Genomic DNA, 17,773 nt, shown 5'->3' on the forward strand with positions numbered 1-17,773 from the left:
AAGATGGGGAATGACAAGCTTAACATGAATCAACAGTGTGATGCAGCAGCAAAGAAAGCTAATGTTATTCTAGGCTGCATCAATAGAAGTTTAGTGTCCTGATAAAGGAAAGTAATAGTCCCACTCAATTCTGCCTTGATCAGACCACACCTGGAGTACTGTGTCCAATTCTGGGCACCACAATTTAGGAAGGATATTGACAAGCTGGAATGTGTGCAGAGGAGGGCAGCCAAGATGATGAAGGGTCTGGAAACTAAGCCTTATCAGGAATAGGGACCATATAGAACACACATAGGTTGAAAGGTTTGGCTTCACAATCCTGCAAAGTTGTTAGGAACTTCAGTTCTGCTTGAATTCCTTTCACTATGGAGGCCTTTTTTCTGAGTGTCACTGCCATGAAGTTGTGGCAGAGAATTTGGCCTACTCCATAATGGCACCTTCTCTGTAGAATCCAGTCCAAAAGGAGCTTGCCAAACCAGCTTTTACCCAGGTGTAAAACTGCATATTTGTTTCAGCAAATCTGAGTTGTGTTCTTTGTTGTACCTTAAAGTGGCACTCAGGTTTTAAAAAAGCTGTATCAACAATGTTTTAAGAAGTGATCGGTAAAGAACTTGCTAATGGACGATCTGTTTAATGCTTTTTGTTGGTTTTATTGGTAAAAAGTAAAGGTGTCCAAAGAAAACTAATATTCCAGGCACCTACACTTTGGTGCTGCTGTTATGATTTCAAGTCTTTTTATATACTTTGCATTTTCACTGTTGTACCTGAAATGCTGGATGTAGCTTGAGACAATGGTATGGCTCTCTCTCTCTCTCTCCACGTCCTATCCTGCTAGCATGGATAATTTACATGAAGTTGTAGTGTTAAGTATTCCTAGGAAAATGATACCATGACAACTGCCACAACAGATGGTATTTTTCCTGTCTCTAAGATACGGTACAAACATTCAGTGATGTCCTGCCCTTTTGTGATTTGTAAAATATTTTGGGGCTCCACTCAAATGTTATGAATCAAAACAGATTTCCTGGAAGAAACATGCTGGTGGCCGTCAGGAACTAGCATTCAAGTCGTATTAATAAAGGGGCATCAAAATAGAATTATGTAGGAGGACAATGAGTCTTGTGGGCCTTATTTAAAATTCCACTTAACATCAGTAAACTTTTAACCTCAATACTTTTGTTTTTAATAGAAATATCTGCACTGTCAAGATGCTTGCCTTAGTAAATAACCCACCTGAATTTTTAGTGCTTCATTTTGGCTTCCAGCCAAGTTGAATGATGTTTAAAGTTTAGGGTTTTGGTTTTTTTAATGTTAAGATCTTTCATATGTATCATGGGGTAAACTTTTTCACACACATTTTAAAAGTATGATCTCCCCAATTCATCAAAGGCTGCATCTCTCTGGGTTCCTTTATCTCCAGTAGGATATATATTCGGGGTGTTCTTTGTTGTATTCCTGCCAAATATCTACAACTGCAAGCATGTTCCTCTTGTTGGATTGGTGAAACATGCATAGTACTGTATTCAGCAATGGTAGAACCAATCATATATTTGAAGAGGGTAAAAGGGATGGATCCTTCCCTTTCTTCTATGGGTGCTGGCTTATTTTCTGTCTGATCTGACATCAAGTCTTTAATAAATGGCTACTGGCAGGGTTTGTGAACTAGCTCTAATTGCTTTCTGAAATGAGTACAAAAAGTTCTTTTTTAAAAAAACTTTGGGTCAGAGGACCAACTGCACATGATGGTGTCCTGTTGGGTTAGGATCTCTCTCTCTCTCTCACTCACACACACACACACACACACACACCTTTTCTTTGCATGCCGCCTTTCCATAATTCAGATCATGCTTAACATGAAAAAAATCTCATAATTTGCAAATATAACAAAAATAGTCATAAAAAATAAAAACAACGCATCAAAAGGTACACAACCAAATCAACAATTTCCACACTAAATCATAATAAGATCTAAAAATAAAAATACCAAAAAAATATTTTCAATAACAGCAACAACCCTCCTCTCAACAGAAACTCCTTAAATAATACCCCAACCCAAGTGTCTGTTCAATAGCCTCAGTTTTCGTAGCTGAAGTCAGTCAAGGTCCTCGCTGTCTCAGGCCAGGTGGAAAAGGCCTGCAAGGCAGGGAGCCAGGTCTTTCAGGACTCACACCCAAGATGGTCCACAGTGTCCTACATCATTTGTTAAGGGTATGCAACTTACTAGATATCATGCTGGGCACTTGGAAGCCAGAGGATGGGACTTGTATATCAGCTGCATAGGATTCTGACAATGGAGGGGTGCAGGATGCAGGAAGCCACTACAGAACAAACCTTTCTGGTTCCTTCATGCTTCATAGTGGATTTTGGGTCTTAATAACAATTTTGATGCCCTGAAATCAGCTGTGACTGTGCAAGGAAATAGGGCATGCCTAGTTGCATTTCCGGAGTCCCACGTGGATACTTTGTTTAACGCCCATTACTTGAAACATATGCAACCTTCTGCACACTCTCTCTTCCTAGTTTCTTCACTTTTCATATTTGTCAGACTTAGACAATGGTAACTGAGGTGAAAGAATAGATTGAACAATGTATCTTAACTCTAGATGTGCTAACTGATGGCCCAGAAGAGGCTACACAAACCGTTTTTTAAGTCTTCTCTCTGCTGTGATTAGTGACATTTACCAGACATGCTTACTAAGCTAGAAAGATTTTACTACTTATGCTTTTTTCCAGCTCAGATCTTTATTGGCTGCTGTTTAAGCCTACATTATGTGCACTTTGCAGCAAGGCAGGTTTGCTATTAAACGATATGTGACCAAATATAGTTTTAGTTGTAGCTCTCTCTCTCTCTCTCTCTCTCTCTCTCTCTCTCTCTCTCTCTCTCTCTCTCTCTCTCACACACACACACACACACAGTGTTTTTTTCTTAAATAAATGTTTAGGGGTACTCTCATTTTCCTATTCATATTGAAATACTGTCCCTCAGTGAGGCCAAACTTAGATCCACAAAATGTTTAGGGGTATGTGTACCCCTGTGTCCCCCCAGAAAAAAGCACTGTGTGTGTGTACAGTAAAACATCAAGCCCTGTATAGTAAAATTGAAAGTGTGTGTTTTAGTATGAATGTGCAGAATAAATGATGGACTACAGATGTATGGTGTTTGTCATTGAAGATATGGATGAAGACTGTCACATAGCAAGGCAAGGACTGAGTCACATTACAGGCGTAAAATGCCGCTCAAACATTCCATTTCTTAATTTGGATCAAAGCTGGAAAATTCATCAATATGCAGTGTTTCATAAGTAAAAAACAGGATAGATATGGATTGTGGCTAATGCTGCGTGTACACTGCTTCCCAAACCAGCAGTGGTAGCATACAGGATGCAGAGTAAACTGAAGTGTGTACATGGCCAATAACTCTTTTGTGCATTAAACAAGAACATTTACAGGAAACTTCACACTCCACCCAGATATAACTCCAGTACCACCTACTGATTAAACTATATGATACTATCCATATTGTGGTCATATACTAAAATGTTTTATAATATTAGGGTAAACATTTTTTATTGTGTGTGCTATTTTACTATACATAATGAGCTTTTTATATGGAGGATTAGTTTCAAAACCGGTTCCCTTACTTGCAGTTAGAAGTGGCGGAAGTTTCTCCTGCATAATATAGGCCTGGTTTACACACACAGCATAATGAGGTAAGAATAAGGCAGTAGAATTCTCACCTGGTAGAATGGATTATACCAACTGCAGTTAGGCAATCACATTTCTTGTGTTAAGAAAACAAAAACCTCCTGCAAAAAGAAATCCAGCACAATAGGAACAGGCTAGGTTAAAAACATTAATCATAGGGTCTTGGGTTTTGCTCTGGGGGGTTGTTGGTTTCCATGCAGGAGCATTAAAAATGGTGCTCCCCTTCTTCAGCCTGAAGTGGCATAGCTCACTTTTGTCACCTCAGGATTCTACTATTTCCTTCTTCTGCGTGTCTTGACCAGGCCATATAAATTAGAAAACCCAGAGATATTTTTTGCAGGGGGAGAGAAGAGAGGGATAGCTCTTCTTTAGTCTCAAAAGCAATACTTTCAGTTTTTACTTAGATACCTGGTGGTAATTGAACTTGGAGCTGGTGTGCCTTTAAATAAGAGGACAGAGAGAAATAATTTTACATTAGGATTGCTGGGGAAGGGAATGTTACCCCCACAATGATTTTTCTGGCCAAATGAAGTTTATAGTGATAATACTCCCATGCTCTAGTCACATTGAAAGAAATTCTGAATACAGTGGTACCTCAGGTTAAGTACTTAATTCATTCCGGAGGTCCGTACTTAACCTGAAACTGTTCTTAACCTGAAGCACCACTTTAGCTAATGGGGCCTCCTGCTGCTGCTACGCCACCAGAGCACAATTTCTGTTCTCATTCTGAACCAAAGTTCTTAACCTGAAGCAATATTTCTGGGTTAACGGAGTCTGTAACCTGAAGCGTATGTAACCTGAAGCATATGTAACCCGAGGTACCACTGTATCTGCATAGCCCATATTGTAGTTCTCTTTATTTTAAATGAAGAAGAGACTCACCATGAGAAACAGCCGTTGCCTTCAGTAATCAGCTGCTATTCATACCATTTAGAGAATGATGTGAGTAAACATGCTCTGGATTCCAGTTGAGGTTTCTAGTTTCCATTTTTGAATTCTACTGCCTCCATGACTAGAAATTTCTGCCAGCTGTCCCACTTAGGAGTAAATGAGAAACTTTCATCACATCAAACAAATATGGTGCCCCGTGTTTATTTTCAGCAGACAGTGACAAGAAACATTGGAAAAGTTACTCTTGGGACCCATTTGTATATTGGGCTGGTAGCGTGGCACAGCTGGGAACAAACTGGCTCTAAATCAGTTGGCAGGCATATGTGTGTCTGAGAGAGAGATCCTTATTTGGTCGAGGCAATCTTAACCATGTCATAAAAAGGTTCCCCCAAATAAAGATTTTGTTACCTGAACCACCCGAACCACATGTGGAACTGTGTCACACAAACCACTTCCCATGGGGCTTATTCTCCCTGTGGTATCTAATACAAGTTAAGGGCAGGTCTGCATTGTCTTTCTATTATGGGAGTGATAAGAGCATAAGGTATTGTGGTCTGCACAAACATAAGCAATTCACTATGGCCTGCTCAGAAGGTGTCATGTTGGTGTAGCTCCTTGGGAGAAAAGGAGGGTTATAATTGTAATAAATATTCACGTAAAGTATTAAGCAGAGGATTTTGACATGAACTTCTGCCTGACAAGTTGATTTCACATGAATAGTAGAATGAAGTCCAAAGGGTGCAGTAATGCATTTTCATTTATCTCTCATCCCCTATCTCTTTCTCCCTCTTTTTCTCTTTTTAAGATTGAAAATATAGATGCGTGCCTGAGTTTTTTGGCTGCCAAAGGAATAAACATACAGGGACTGTCTGCAGAAGGTGAGTCCGTATTTGTAGTATTTATATAGCAACAAGATTAGTGGAGCTACAGGACAGTCTTATAGGTTACGATGATGACAAAAAATAATAATAACCACCGTCAGTGTGAATAAATATTTTATATAGTAACCTGCATTCAAGTCTATTAGAGTTCAAGATAGCAGTGTATCTGTTTCACCTAATACTAGGTGTAAAGTATAAATAGAAGTTAGCTTGTTTATCATTGTAAGGCTGACACAATTTTGACTTTGACTGATTTGTGTGCACTCAGTTGGCCAAACCAGATTCAGGCAATGAATTGTGCTTTGTGGTTAATTTATCTGTAGAGGTCATATGTCTCAAAGGTGCTGATATAAAATAATCCAATGCTCAGACTGTAATTGTTTAAACTCCTTCATGGCATAATCATTAATTAGGTATGTTTCATGCCTGCTTAATTAAAAACAAGCTGTATGTTGTCTGGCTCTTATCCAAGCTCTGTGGGCTACTCCTGATATTCACTTGGGATAGACACGTTGAGCTGTTCCTGGTGCTATGAGGTCAATAGGGAAACTCTTGTTTGCATCAGAGTCATTGTGCACACAAAAGGTGATCCTTGATTGGGCTGCGTGGCGAAGCTATTTGTATGTTCATCACAGCTCTGAGTTGCTATTTTACTTTCACTTGCATGTTTGCAAGCGGAAGCAGGAGTTAGCCACTTCAATAAATGGCAGTTAAATCTGCCGCTGAACGCTTTCTCTTACCCCTCCTCACTATTCTCAAAATTAGCAGTTGGATTTGCAAATACAGGTGAGCCTGTTTTATTCTTGGTCATTTATGTGAAAGACAGATTGTGTGAGTTTTGTATGCATTTTTACTTGCGAATAAGGTTTACCTTGACAGCAAAAGCTGCCACAATTTCCTTGAGTTCACACTGCTGCTTTGAGAGCACATTTATACATGTCAGCTGCCAGAATGCTTAAATGGAAGATCAACAGATCAACTCTCGGCTGACATGGGAAAGATTCCCTCATTCCCTGGGTAGGAGAATCCCGGTTGCCAGCAAATGGAATCTCCTGGCTCTAAACAAGAACACTGAGCATGGAGGGAATCCCAGCTGCTTATGCCAATGGGATAATTATACTTTTTCTTTCTGTCTTCCACTCTCAGGCTGAATTATATTTATGTTTAAAGTAAGAGCACTAAGTGGCAGACAAGTACTGTACATACAAAATATGACTTTCAAATCCAAAACAAGGGGAGCCCAGAAATTCAACAAGTCGTTTTTTTGTTTTTCCCTGTACAAGGACATTATAGCTTTCGAGTTTTTCCGGAAAGGGTTTCTTCCAGTTAAGGGCTGGTTCACACATGCCTTTACATCATCAAAATTTGTTGAATCGCAGCTGAGTGACTCCATTGAAAAGCATTATGTTGTTGATATGAAATTATATGAAAGTCCTGCCAGGAAAGCACATTTTCACATGCAAGTCTGTTCCTCCATGCTGCTGCTACTTCTTCTCCTCTTCCTCCTCCTCCTCCTCCTCCTCCTTGCTTAGTACTGTGCCTCTTCCGCTAACTTTCTGTGTGGCTTCTTTTGCTCCCAATTGCGATTTGAGTGGTTTGTGTCACAAGGGGAAAAGAAGAAGAGAAATAATATAAAAAACTGAAGTAAATGAGATCAAGGCATCCAAGACAACAGAAACCTCACAGCATGGAAGCTTCCAAACACCAGACTGAAAAAAGAAACCCTCCCTGCCCTAAAAAACCCCAGAACATCTGGCAGTATTTTGTTTTCAGTTTTTTAAAATACCCTTTTTTGTGGCCAAAATGGAAATGACTGGGCTACAGACTCACACCGACAAAACCTATGTGTATATATTTAAACAGACACACAGGACAGAAGGGAGCAACAAGAGGAAGTAATTCAGACTGTACTAGTCGGCAAAAAACAAAGAGTTTGATGTGCCCTCTATGTGCAAAGTCCAGTGGCATAGCGCCAGGTGAATTACCTCAGCCCATCTCCTGAGATAACTTAACAGGAAATGCATCTGTAGCGATTATTTGAAACCTAGTTTATGGCTTACTTTTAAACCAGCACTCTACAAAGTCCAGTAATGTTTTGCTACACCATTCATTGGGCTTGGGCTTAATTTTTAGGGTGTGTTACCTGTATCGCTATCAGAAGATGCATGTTACCGGGACATGAATTGTATTAGAACTTAATTGGCACTCATCTAGTTATTCTGGCCACAATGTCATAGGGTGGGTCCACATGAACTTCCTCACTGAAAGCACACGAGAGGGTTTGTGGAGTCACACCAGCTAGCTAGCCCTGTGCGTGCTAAACCAATAGGATGATCTTGCCTCTCTCACCAGCCAAGTGTTTGGTGGCTATGTGAATTATGCAGTCTTCCCTCATGCAAATTACGAATCCTGATTGACCTGTGGCAACAAAAGGCCACTTCACATGGCCAGTCGCTATATCTACAGCTGCCCTGGGCACTGATAGGTTATCTGCAAGGGGTTCCCACACGGCACGATTAATGTTGTCAGTCTTCATGCCACGTTTGCAGACATCTTTGTAATGCAGAGCTAGCCTGCCAATGGGTCTGGTGCCTAAAGCCAGCTCCCTGTAGAGCACAGCCTTGGGGATCCTGCATCTTCCATTCTGTGGGCATGACGAGGACATTTCTGAGACTCAAGTACAAACATGCTGGGAATGTGGACTTGGGAGAGCACATCTTTGTGTGAGACTCTGTCCTGCCATGGGATGTCCAAATTCTTCATGATGCAGCACATATGAAAGGTATTGAGGCATCAGTCCTGGCAGGTGTAAATTACCCATGACTCTCTTCCATAAAGCAGCATGCTCAACATGCAAGCCTGGTAGACCTTCATCCTTGGTATTGGTTATTAGCATTGCATTCTCCACTCCACTCCATTTCCACTATTGTTCTGGAACAATCATATGAAAGCTCAAATATAATTTGAAAATTAAGAGTTAGCAAAACATCATGAAAATGGAATAAACTGCCATGTGAATGCAGCCTAACAGTATATTCTTCTTGGTTTTTCTTTAACTGAGAAGTGTTTGCCATGATCCTGAAATGTGCTTGCATGGGGATTGACATGTCTTCAGAAGTAGCCAAGGAAAGTGAAATATATATCTTCCCCCTTCCCCTGCAGTAGGTCATATTGTGCTTAGAGGCCTGGGAGTCTTAGAAATAAGAACCTGGACTCAGACTATGCTTGCTAGACTGAGAGGTTTATTTCAGAGTTCTTTTCTTATGGTTACATGCAAACTACAATTCTTCCTTGCATAATTCTCTGAAAGTCCTGGAATGAAGTAGACTATGTTTAGCCCAGAGCATTCTGGAATCCTGGTCTGGATTAAGGAATGGATCTGCCATAGGCATGGCAGGTTCCATTGTGCACTTTAGTGCTGATGGATGCCTAGCTCACTAAATCTTCTCTGCCATAGTACCAAGCTCCCTGTCTGCATTTAGTTTCTGCAGGGGAGAAATAACTAATTTGCTCAGCGGATGATGCCCAGTTTTAATCAATTGTGACAGCAATTAGGTTTGCAGGGAGCTGTCAGTAGTACTATGAATAGTGTTAAGGCTTAAACAAGCAACTCTACTGAATGTATAAAGTGCATTGGATGCTGATATAAATGACTTGTGATTTGTCTTGCAGAAATCAGGAATGGGAATTTAAAGGCTATCTTAGGCCTTTTCTTCAGTCTGTCACGATATAAGCAGCAGCAACAGCAGCCCCCTAAACAATATTCACAGCCCCACCCATCCCAGCAACCTCCCACATCACCCCAGCAAGTAAGGCCTCCATCTCAGTGCCAATTTGGGCTGCAAGAACAGCAAATCCAACAAGAACAGCAGCAGCAGCAACAACCACCACAATCTGTGCCAGCATCACCCCAGTCTCAGTGCCAACAACCCCAGCAAGCACCACACCCTCAGTTAAAAGCACAACCAGAAATGCAGTCCAGGTGGGTGTTCCTTTTCAAAATCTTCTTTTTGTTTTAAAATGTCAAGTGTTTCACGGATGCTAAAATAGCATCTTACTTTGAAATCTTTGCGCCTGGAAATAACTGTAGCTAACATGAAGTAGCTCTATTTCTTTTTCACCTGGGTAATGGATTTGGAATGTCGGTCAATTTTTTAAAATGCATGCATCAGATAGAGGTGGAACAAAAGAAAACATCCTAAAAATAGAAGTTAGAAAGGCCAGTGTACACTGCTGAGTGCTTTGGTGTGGATGTGGGAGCAGGCGTTGCTCAATCGAGTCCCTGCACTCCTCCTCTTAAACAGCTAGCTGTGCAATTCCTGTTTTATTAAAGGAACTGTGTCTGCAGCAGCCCTGTGCGCACAGATTTCCTCATTCCTTGGGATACAGGTGCTGAATCCTTCTTCCAGAACCACATGACCCCCAGCTGGATTGGATTGGCTATGTGTACATTCAGTGTGGTTGCAGGCTAATGATTGATTGGAGAGTTCATATTCTGATTCTTCAGTCTCCATTCAGCTACATGTGCTATACTCCATTTGTGATGCTTAAGGTGTACCAATGTACTTGTAGACCCAAAATACATTTGATGTGGGAGATCCTTTAAAGTGTAAAAGCAGCACAGGGCCAAATTGGCTCAAAGGAGGAGCAATTTAATCTTTCTCCTACATGCCACCTCCTACTTGAAATCCTCCTCCTGCCCTCCCCATTCCTGTTAGCTTTACTATTTAGGAGAAACAAGCACCTGTCTTTTAATAGCAACTCTGGCAAGGTGGATCTTTGAAAAAAAATGATACTGGTCAGATCCTTCCCTTGAGCCAATTCATGCACACACACCCCAAAAAGCTGCTCTTAAATAGATGCCTTCTGCTGTCTCTCTTTTGTTTTTTCTTGTGATCCAGTACAGAGATTGTGGTTAAATCAGATCCAGACCTCAGTTCTTTTGATCGACCCTAATGAATTGGGGAACATAATATTTTCTGGTTTATTTGAAATAGCCTCTCTGCAGAATAACCTTCCATAATACCTTCAAAGCATGTGTTCATATAGAAATCTTAATATATCCATACATGACACACAGTTTGCATATTTTTCAACATAACAGTATATATGATCTCTGTCGAATTTTAAACTGAGCTATAAAACCCTTTTATAGCCCTTACAAATTATTTGCAGACTTAAATTCAACCCAATTATATAGCTGAATCAAAAATCAAAACATTTTGAATACTTACATTTTCATTTTGTAACAAAATTGCTATCACTGAATCTTGGCTGGTTGAATTTTGTTTTCCTCAGAATTAAAACCCAGATGATAAATATTTTATATACATTTTGAATGTGGAGATCATAAATGTTGAACTATAAATGTACCATTTAAGCCTGAGTCTTGCATTACTTTTTGTATCTTTTTCATGGTATTTGAAAATAAATAATTTCATCCCTTTTACAAGGTGAAAGCTTTCATTGGAACACACCCTCATGTGGTGAAATATGGTATTAATCACCACAACAAAAACTAAACTAAAAGGAAAGTCTGCTTGTCCAAAATGTGCTCTTCGACATGGTGAACATCAGATCATACCATGGATATTTTTCAAATTCAGAAATGTGCATATAGACAGCATTTTCTTATGAAAGCTCATTCACATGACCCTGAAGTAAATTTGCTTGCATGCATACTGTTGCCTCTCTTACTATTGCTGCTTTGATAAATCCAAAGGTACTACACCTGAATGTTTTATTTGGCTGAGAGGGATTGTTTTTCCCTTCTGAAACACTTGGATTAATCTCGTTCCAAAAAAACCCCCACGCCTTTGTCAGCTCAGTGGGTTCATGTGCGAATGTATCTTCTTTACTCACTCACATCTTCCGCTTTTTTTCTTTCTTGTTGTGCAGTGCATCACCCAGGGACTCATCTCAAAGCAAAATCATCCGATTCACTCTCGGTCAGAAAAAGGCTTCTAGGTTAGCGTTTCTTCCTCTAATGCAAAGCATGGAAAACCCTCCTTGCAAGAACCCCAGTTTGCATGTCTCAAGGCTCACCTTACCACTGCTTACCTGTTGGTTTCAAACCAAACATTTAAGAAAAAACCAAAGCAAAGAGAGCTATTTTATTCTGTATTATACCCAGGGGTCGGCAACATGCGGCCCAAGGGCCGGATGTGGCCCATGAAGACTGTTTTACCAGCCTATGAGCTGCCCCTGAACCCACTTGGCGAGTCCCCCGTGCGCTGTGCTAAACCGGCGCATCACGGCGCGGGGACTCGCCGAGTGATGCTGGAAATTGCGTCTGCTCATGTCCACAGCGCCGGAAATTGCTTCTGCGCATGTTCAGATGCCAAAAACCACGCCTGTGCAGAAGCGATTTTCGGCACCTGGGCATGTGCAGACACGATTTCCGGCGCCGCGGACATGCACAGACACGGTTTCCAGTGTCACGCTTCACCAGTCCAGCCCATGGACGATCTCCATGGGAGTGATCCAGACCATGGCCGGTAAACCTTGCCGACCCCTGATCATACCCCTCCCTGTCTTTGGGGCTGAGGATGGTGGTTTTTTAAAACAACAATGTCATCAGTATATGTCCTGAAATGACTCACAATTAAAATCTGTACTTCATATTGCTAGTTTGGGGGATAGTAGCATAATAGCCCCCTTCATAGGTGAATCACATGATGAGCGCATCACGTGATCTTCATTCTGTATTGCACAGTGCTGCCCCTGTCCCTGGATGACTGAACTGACAAAGCTTGTGCATGAGCAGCTATTTGTTTGGAGGCTTCCATGTGATCTGAGTGCTGAACACCAGGAAGCTAATGCATGAGCACTGGCAGTTCAGTTGTCCATGCCGTTCATTGACATCTTAGGTTGGGGCAACAATGCAGTGTGTTCCGTAGTTAACTGCATTATATTCCCTTCCGGCAATTCACGTGTGAAGGGGGCTCAATTCCTGTGAATTTTCCATCTTGAAAAAATAAATACATGAATGTGTTTGGACACTCTCCCCTTACCCTTGCTCTAACTTCCTTGTTAATTTCTGTTTATAGATTACGCTTGTAAGGTCCAACTTATTTTCTCATGGGTGAAAAAGAGTAATGAGTATGACTACTATCAGATAATATAACACAGCAGCGTAGATAGGCGTGTTGTCTCTATTCTGGATTCCTCCGTGTCCTGTACTGGGGAACATCTAATCTCTCTGAGAATGAATAGTAGGTGTTTCAGCCCATTTGTCTTGCTCTAAGCCACAGCTTGACATGCATTCTGACTCCTACAAGCTTCTCACTGCAGCACTTCAAAAATGCAACTCTAATCTTTATTAATACCTGTGATATTCATCCTAGGTTTTCTTGAGATGAATGCTACTTTTACCATGCTGTGCTGCATTAGAAATACCCCTAACATCTCTCTCTATATAAGGCACCACAGTTTATCCTGTTTTGTGCGCAAACTATACTATATTATTTTTACTTTGTGATTTAGATTCCTTTATTCTAAATCATTCTTTGTTCCATAATTTTGCCTTGGTACTAGTATAGGATCCCCTCTCCTTCACTGATTTTTAATCTTCCTTCATCTCAATTATTTACCAATTCATACCTTTTCACCTATTTCAGCATTTCAGTCAACAACCTCTTTCACAGTTTTAGAGAGAAACTAGAAAAGACATGAGTCCTTGCAGGAGTAACCTGCTGACTTATTTTAAGACTGAGATAGAGAAGTAGAAGTGATGGGAGCCAAATTTTACTGATGCTGGGCACTTAACTCCTTGTGCAGTCTATTTTTTTTCTGATCAAATTGATCTCTCCAAGCTTTTTTTCTCCTTGCAAAGGAGATATACAGGTTTCTTTTACTGATAATTTTATTTTATTGAGAATTCACAGGGATATATCTGCAACTTCCTATAGTCCCTCCACTTTAAAACATTGAATGATGGGGTACTTAGAGAGATGTCACAAAAAGCGAGATGTCCAAAAAGCAAAACAAAACTATCCTTACCAGGTGAATATTTGAGAATTGTCAACACTTCCTCTCTACTTTGATTGACATCTCAGTTCTCCATCATTGCTGTAGTCAATCTCTTCTTTTGCTTGTAACTCCTACACATTTACCAAGTTTGGCCACATACTTAATGTCCATGTCTGGGTTCTCCTAGTGGGAGAACACTTTATATGTTTTTTTTAGAAAGACAAACAAATATCCTAGAAGCCATGGGGGAAGATAAAGACTAGGAGGAAATGTCCCTTTTGAGTAAAAAGATTATGCTTCAACACTTTTTCTCTATACCTTTCAACCAGCATGAGCTCTGCATGAATGTCATTGCCATGTCAGTGTCAAATCTTACATAAAAGCATGGAAAGTGAAAAAGAACCTTATTTTTCTCTAGCCTTTCACCCTGGGTTCCTCTGTGCCTTCCTCTGTAGCCTTTCTGTGGGCTGTTTCTGTATCCGGGGTTGGTTGGTTGTGTCTTTGTGACGACTGCTATGTGAAACTTTCTAGCGTTCCTCTTGCTTTGGTTTCCTAGGTTTATTTCACATGCACTTGAGAGCAGAAGAGTCTGCCTTTGGGAAAGCAAGGAAGCAAACTTTACACAGTTCTATGTTTTAGTCAGGGGGACGCGGGTGGCGCTGTGGGTTAAAGCCTCAGCGCCTAGGACTTGCCGATCGAAAGGTCGGCGGTTCGAATCCCCGCGGCGGGGTGCGCTCCCGTCGTTCGGTCCCAGCGCCTGCCAACCTAGCAGTTCGAAAGCACCTTCGGGTGCAAGTAGATAAATAGGGACCGCTTACCAGCGGGAAGGTAAATGGCGTTCCGTGTGCTGCGCTGGCTCGCCAGATGCAGCTTGTCACGCTGGCCACGTGACCCGGAAGTGTCTGCGGACAGCGCTGGCTCCCGGCCTATAGAGTGAGATGAGCACACAACCCTAGAGTCTGGCAAGACTGGCCCGTACGGGCAGGGGTACCTTTACCTTTATGTTTTAGTGGTCTGTGGTGATGTGGAACTAAATGGGTTGCGTGCAAACTTGCCAGCTTTAAGCTTTGAAAGCATGTGCATGTATTTGCTGAGACTTATGTGCTTCTTTTCTTCTCCCCATCTATCCTCCTTCTGATCAATCTTATGAATTTGTTGGGAAGAAATCACTAATCCTCTTTTCTTCCCAGCTCTAAAAGTGCCATTCAAGTACCAAAGGTTTGTAATGTTGCTAATCAGATGGGAATTCTGCCTTCAGGAAACTGTATACGAATCAATGCTGCAATTGGTTTTAGCCTATTGGTTTTATGGTTTACTTCAAGCATTTTTTGAGTTCTGTATTGAGCAAGTAAAGGGGAAAAAAGTAAGCTATTGAATAATATTATAATTCATGAAAACAATGGGGTAAATAATTTGCTACTATAAAGCCATTGGCCACTGGGAACTCCTGCACAAGCCACTGTGATAACAACCTGTATGATGAGCTGGTGCAGGGTGGGGGGAAATCTAGGCAGATTGTACCAAAGTGAGCTATTTTTATTTTTTAAGCCTTAGAATAAAAAGGACCACCACACAGTATTATGTTCAAAAAATTCTGCAACATTCCATCTAGTGCACTGTTTGAGTTTTACTGCCCTGTATAGATTTGATCAAATGACCGCTTCAAAAATAAGGCAGAAATTCTAAGCATACTGATTTCTGAATTGAGAGGTTTTGGATTATGTTGCATGGCTACAATCTGGGGCCCTGCATGGAAACTCTGTGCTCTGGACCTTTGGAATGGAATGCATATTGCTAGCTAAAAGAGCCTTGCTAGCTCGTGTTTCATGCACATACTTGTCAATGGGCTTATGCAAGGATTTGATTCTCTGAATTGTAGCCTAGGGCTGTAATCAAGCACATATAGTAGTTATACCTGGTAGAAATCAATGGGTTATATCCAGTGTTGTACAAGCTGGTTTCCCCTTCCTCTCCTTCTCCTGCAGCCTCCACATTTCCCCAGATATGGCCCAGAGGATCTCCTACCCCTCTCAAACAGAATTGGTGGGTGCAGACTCAGAGAGACTTTTGGGGATAGGCTAGGAAGGGACATCTCACTGCATGAGCAAAAGTCTGCTCCACTAGCAATGGGCACAACTGGATATCACCCAATGTGATTTAAGGCAATGCAACCATGTGCAATGTTACAGCCAGTGTATCTAGACCAGTGTTTCCCAACCTTGGGCCTCCAGCTGTTTTTGGACTACAACTCCCATCATCCCTAGCTAGCAAGACCAGTGGTCAGGGATGATGGGAATTGTAGTTCAAAAACAGCTGGAGGCCCAAGGTTGGGAAACACTGATCTAGACCCATACAGGCTAACGGTTTATTTTGACATCTCAGAGTTTGTGAAATTCAGCTAAGAAAAAATGTTTCCCAACTTATGTATCAAGCATTTTCATAAGTAGATGACCTCTGCAACATTCAGTTAGGCACACTATCCAGGTTCCAACTGGGAAACACCAAGTCTAATATGGCGACCTTTTGGGGGCATTAAAATCAACTAGGCAGTGGGCATGAAGATCAACTGGAAATTGACTGGCACCTGAATCCACTAAGATAACTGAATCCACTGAGGCAACCTTATAGCATAACTTTTCAAAAATCATTTGCAGTTAGTCAAGCTTCCAAAATGACATAGATTGGATACCTAGTCATTCTGGGCTACATTTTAGTGGATGCTCCAATACTCAAGAGCTCAAGTTCCATTGACTCAATACTCAAGTTCCATGGACAGATTATTTGCATGCACAGAAGTGCTCTCTCCACTAAAGTAACCAGGAAAGTCCTTTCATTGGAGCTCCATGTACGGTAAACAAAAGGGCACACACGGAGATCTTCACCTGGCAAGTTGTCTTTTACGGGAGGTAAACATTCCTCCAATTTGACTGTGTTTAACTTGAATTCATTCATGTGCTTTAGGGAAACATTTGCTTATTCTTCTTTTTTTTTAACCTCAAAAACAGACTTCCAGGTCCTACGAGAGTTTCAGCTGCAGGCAGCGAAGCAAAAACTCGTAGTTCAGTTAATGCCAACAACCGGCGCAGCCAGAGCTTTAACAACTACGACAAATCCAAACCCACAAGCCCACCATCCCTTCTATCAAATAGCAATGAGAAAGGTATGTGAAGTATATGTTATTCTGATCTGTATTGTACTCTCAAAAGTAGAATATCTATCTAGCTTTTAAAAACAGTTGGAAATACAAGGCGTGATGTATTCAAAAGTAAGCATTTAAAACGTGTGCATTTGTCTTACTGAAATCAAATCAACTTCAAATGCACTTTACTTTGACTGGAGTGTTCTCACAGACTCTCCCATAATACAGTTCGTAGTCTAATGAATCTCCACAGAAATTACCATACATGGAGTTTATTTTAACTTTTGTATGTGTTTCTGGATCTAGCAGAGTTCAGATGGTTTTCTGGTCTCCTTTGTTTCCTGCTTAGAAAATTTGATAAATTTTCATATGTAAGCAAATGACACAAAATAACACTATTCATAACATTTAGGATGTGAGCTTGGATTGAATATTTGACACTGATATTTTTAGATTTGTTGCCATGTGGTGGGAAGGAACAGTTATGGCTCCACAAATACTTGGAGGTCAGGAAAAGAGTGTCTTCAATAAACAGGAAATCTTGACCCCAAAATCAGAGGAAGTTGATGGTTGGATTTGGCTATCTAGTCAAGTTGTTTGTTGTATCAGAGACTGGCATGGAATTTCAGCTAGGTTGTCCTCCCTTCCCCTCTTGAAGCTTGTCATCTATTTTGGGGGCACCTTGAAACAGTGCGCTACGCTTGTGTCTGCTTTCTGCTTGTGATCCATTATAGCACTTCTCCAAATCATTTCTTCCAAGAACTTCCCAACACCACAGCAGATTTCCAAAGGAACATTTGCAGGGATAAATACATGCTTGGGGCCTCAGAAGGAAATGCAGTTCCAGCAGGAATATAGAACAGAAACATGCTAGTTGGGGAAAGCATTAAGCACACCCTCACCCACCCACTGCTGCTTTTCTGTTTCATATTGCCCTTCTGCTATCAGAAAACAGAGCCATTGATGCTTAATCTCTAGTCCTTGTGCTGAAAGGAGGAGGAAGGTCACTTCAATTATTAGAAAGTTCTTTGTAGATGACATTCAAGCACCTGCAAATGAATTTCTCCTACTCTCACTCCTGCTGACTATCTGAACCCTGCTCTGTACCATAGTTCTTAGCTGCTAGAGAAAAAGATAAATTGAATGGTATGTGTATAGCATTTACCATTTGAAACCAGCTGGCGAC

General features: G+C 41.1%; 1 protein-coding gene across 9 annotated transcripts in view; it reads left to right on the forward strand.

The window, feature by feature from the left end:
• Positions 1-17,773, forward strand: part of NAV2 (neuron navigator 2) — a 525,889-nt gene that overhangs the window by 360,897 nt on the left and 147,219 nt on the right. For 6 of the 9 annotated variants that reach the window (XM_077929540.1, XM_077929535.1, XM_077929536.1 and 3 more), the window contains 4 exons: positions 5,402-5,474; positions 9,150-9,459; positions 11,376-11,444; positions 16,454-16,608. In XM_077929540.1, coding sequence (XP_077785666.1) covers positions 5,402-5,474; positions 9,150-9,459; positions 11,376-11,444; positions 16,454-16,608 — 607 coding nt within the window. Of the gene's footprint in view, positions 1-5,401; positions 5,475-6,173; positions 6,264-9,149; positions 9,460-11,375; positions 11,445-16,453; positions 16,609-17,773 lie in introns of those variants that run through there. The other 3 variants (XM_077929537.1, XM_077929539.1, XM_077929545.1) reach the window with 2 other exon arrangements.

Source organism: Podarcis muralis, chromosome 1, assembly GCF_964188315.1.
Source record: "Podarcis muralis chromosome 1, rPodMur119.hap1.1, whole genome shotgun sequence".
In the NCBI taxonomy this organism is placed as follows: Eukaryota; Metazoa; Chordata; class Lepidosauria; order Squamata; family Lacertidae; genus Podarcis; species Podarcis muralis.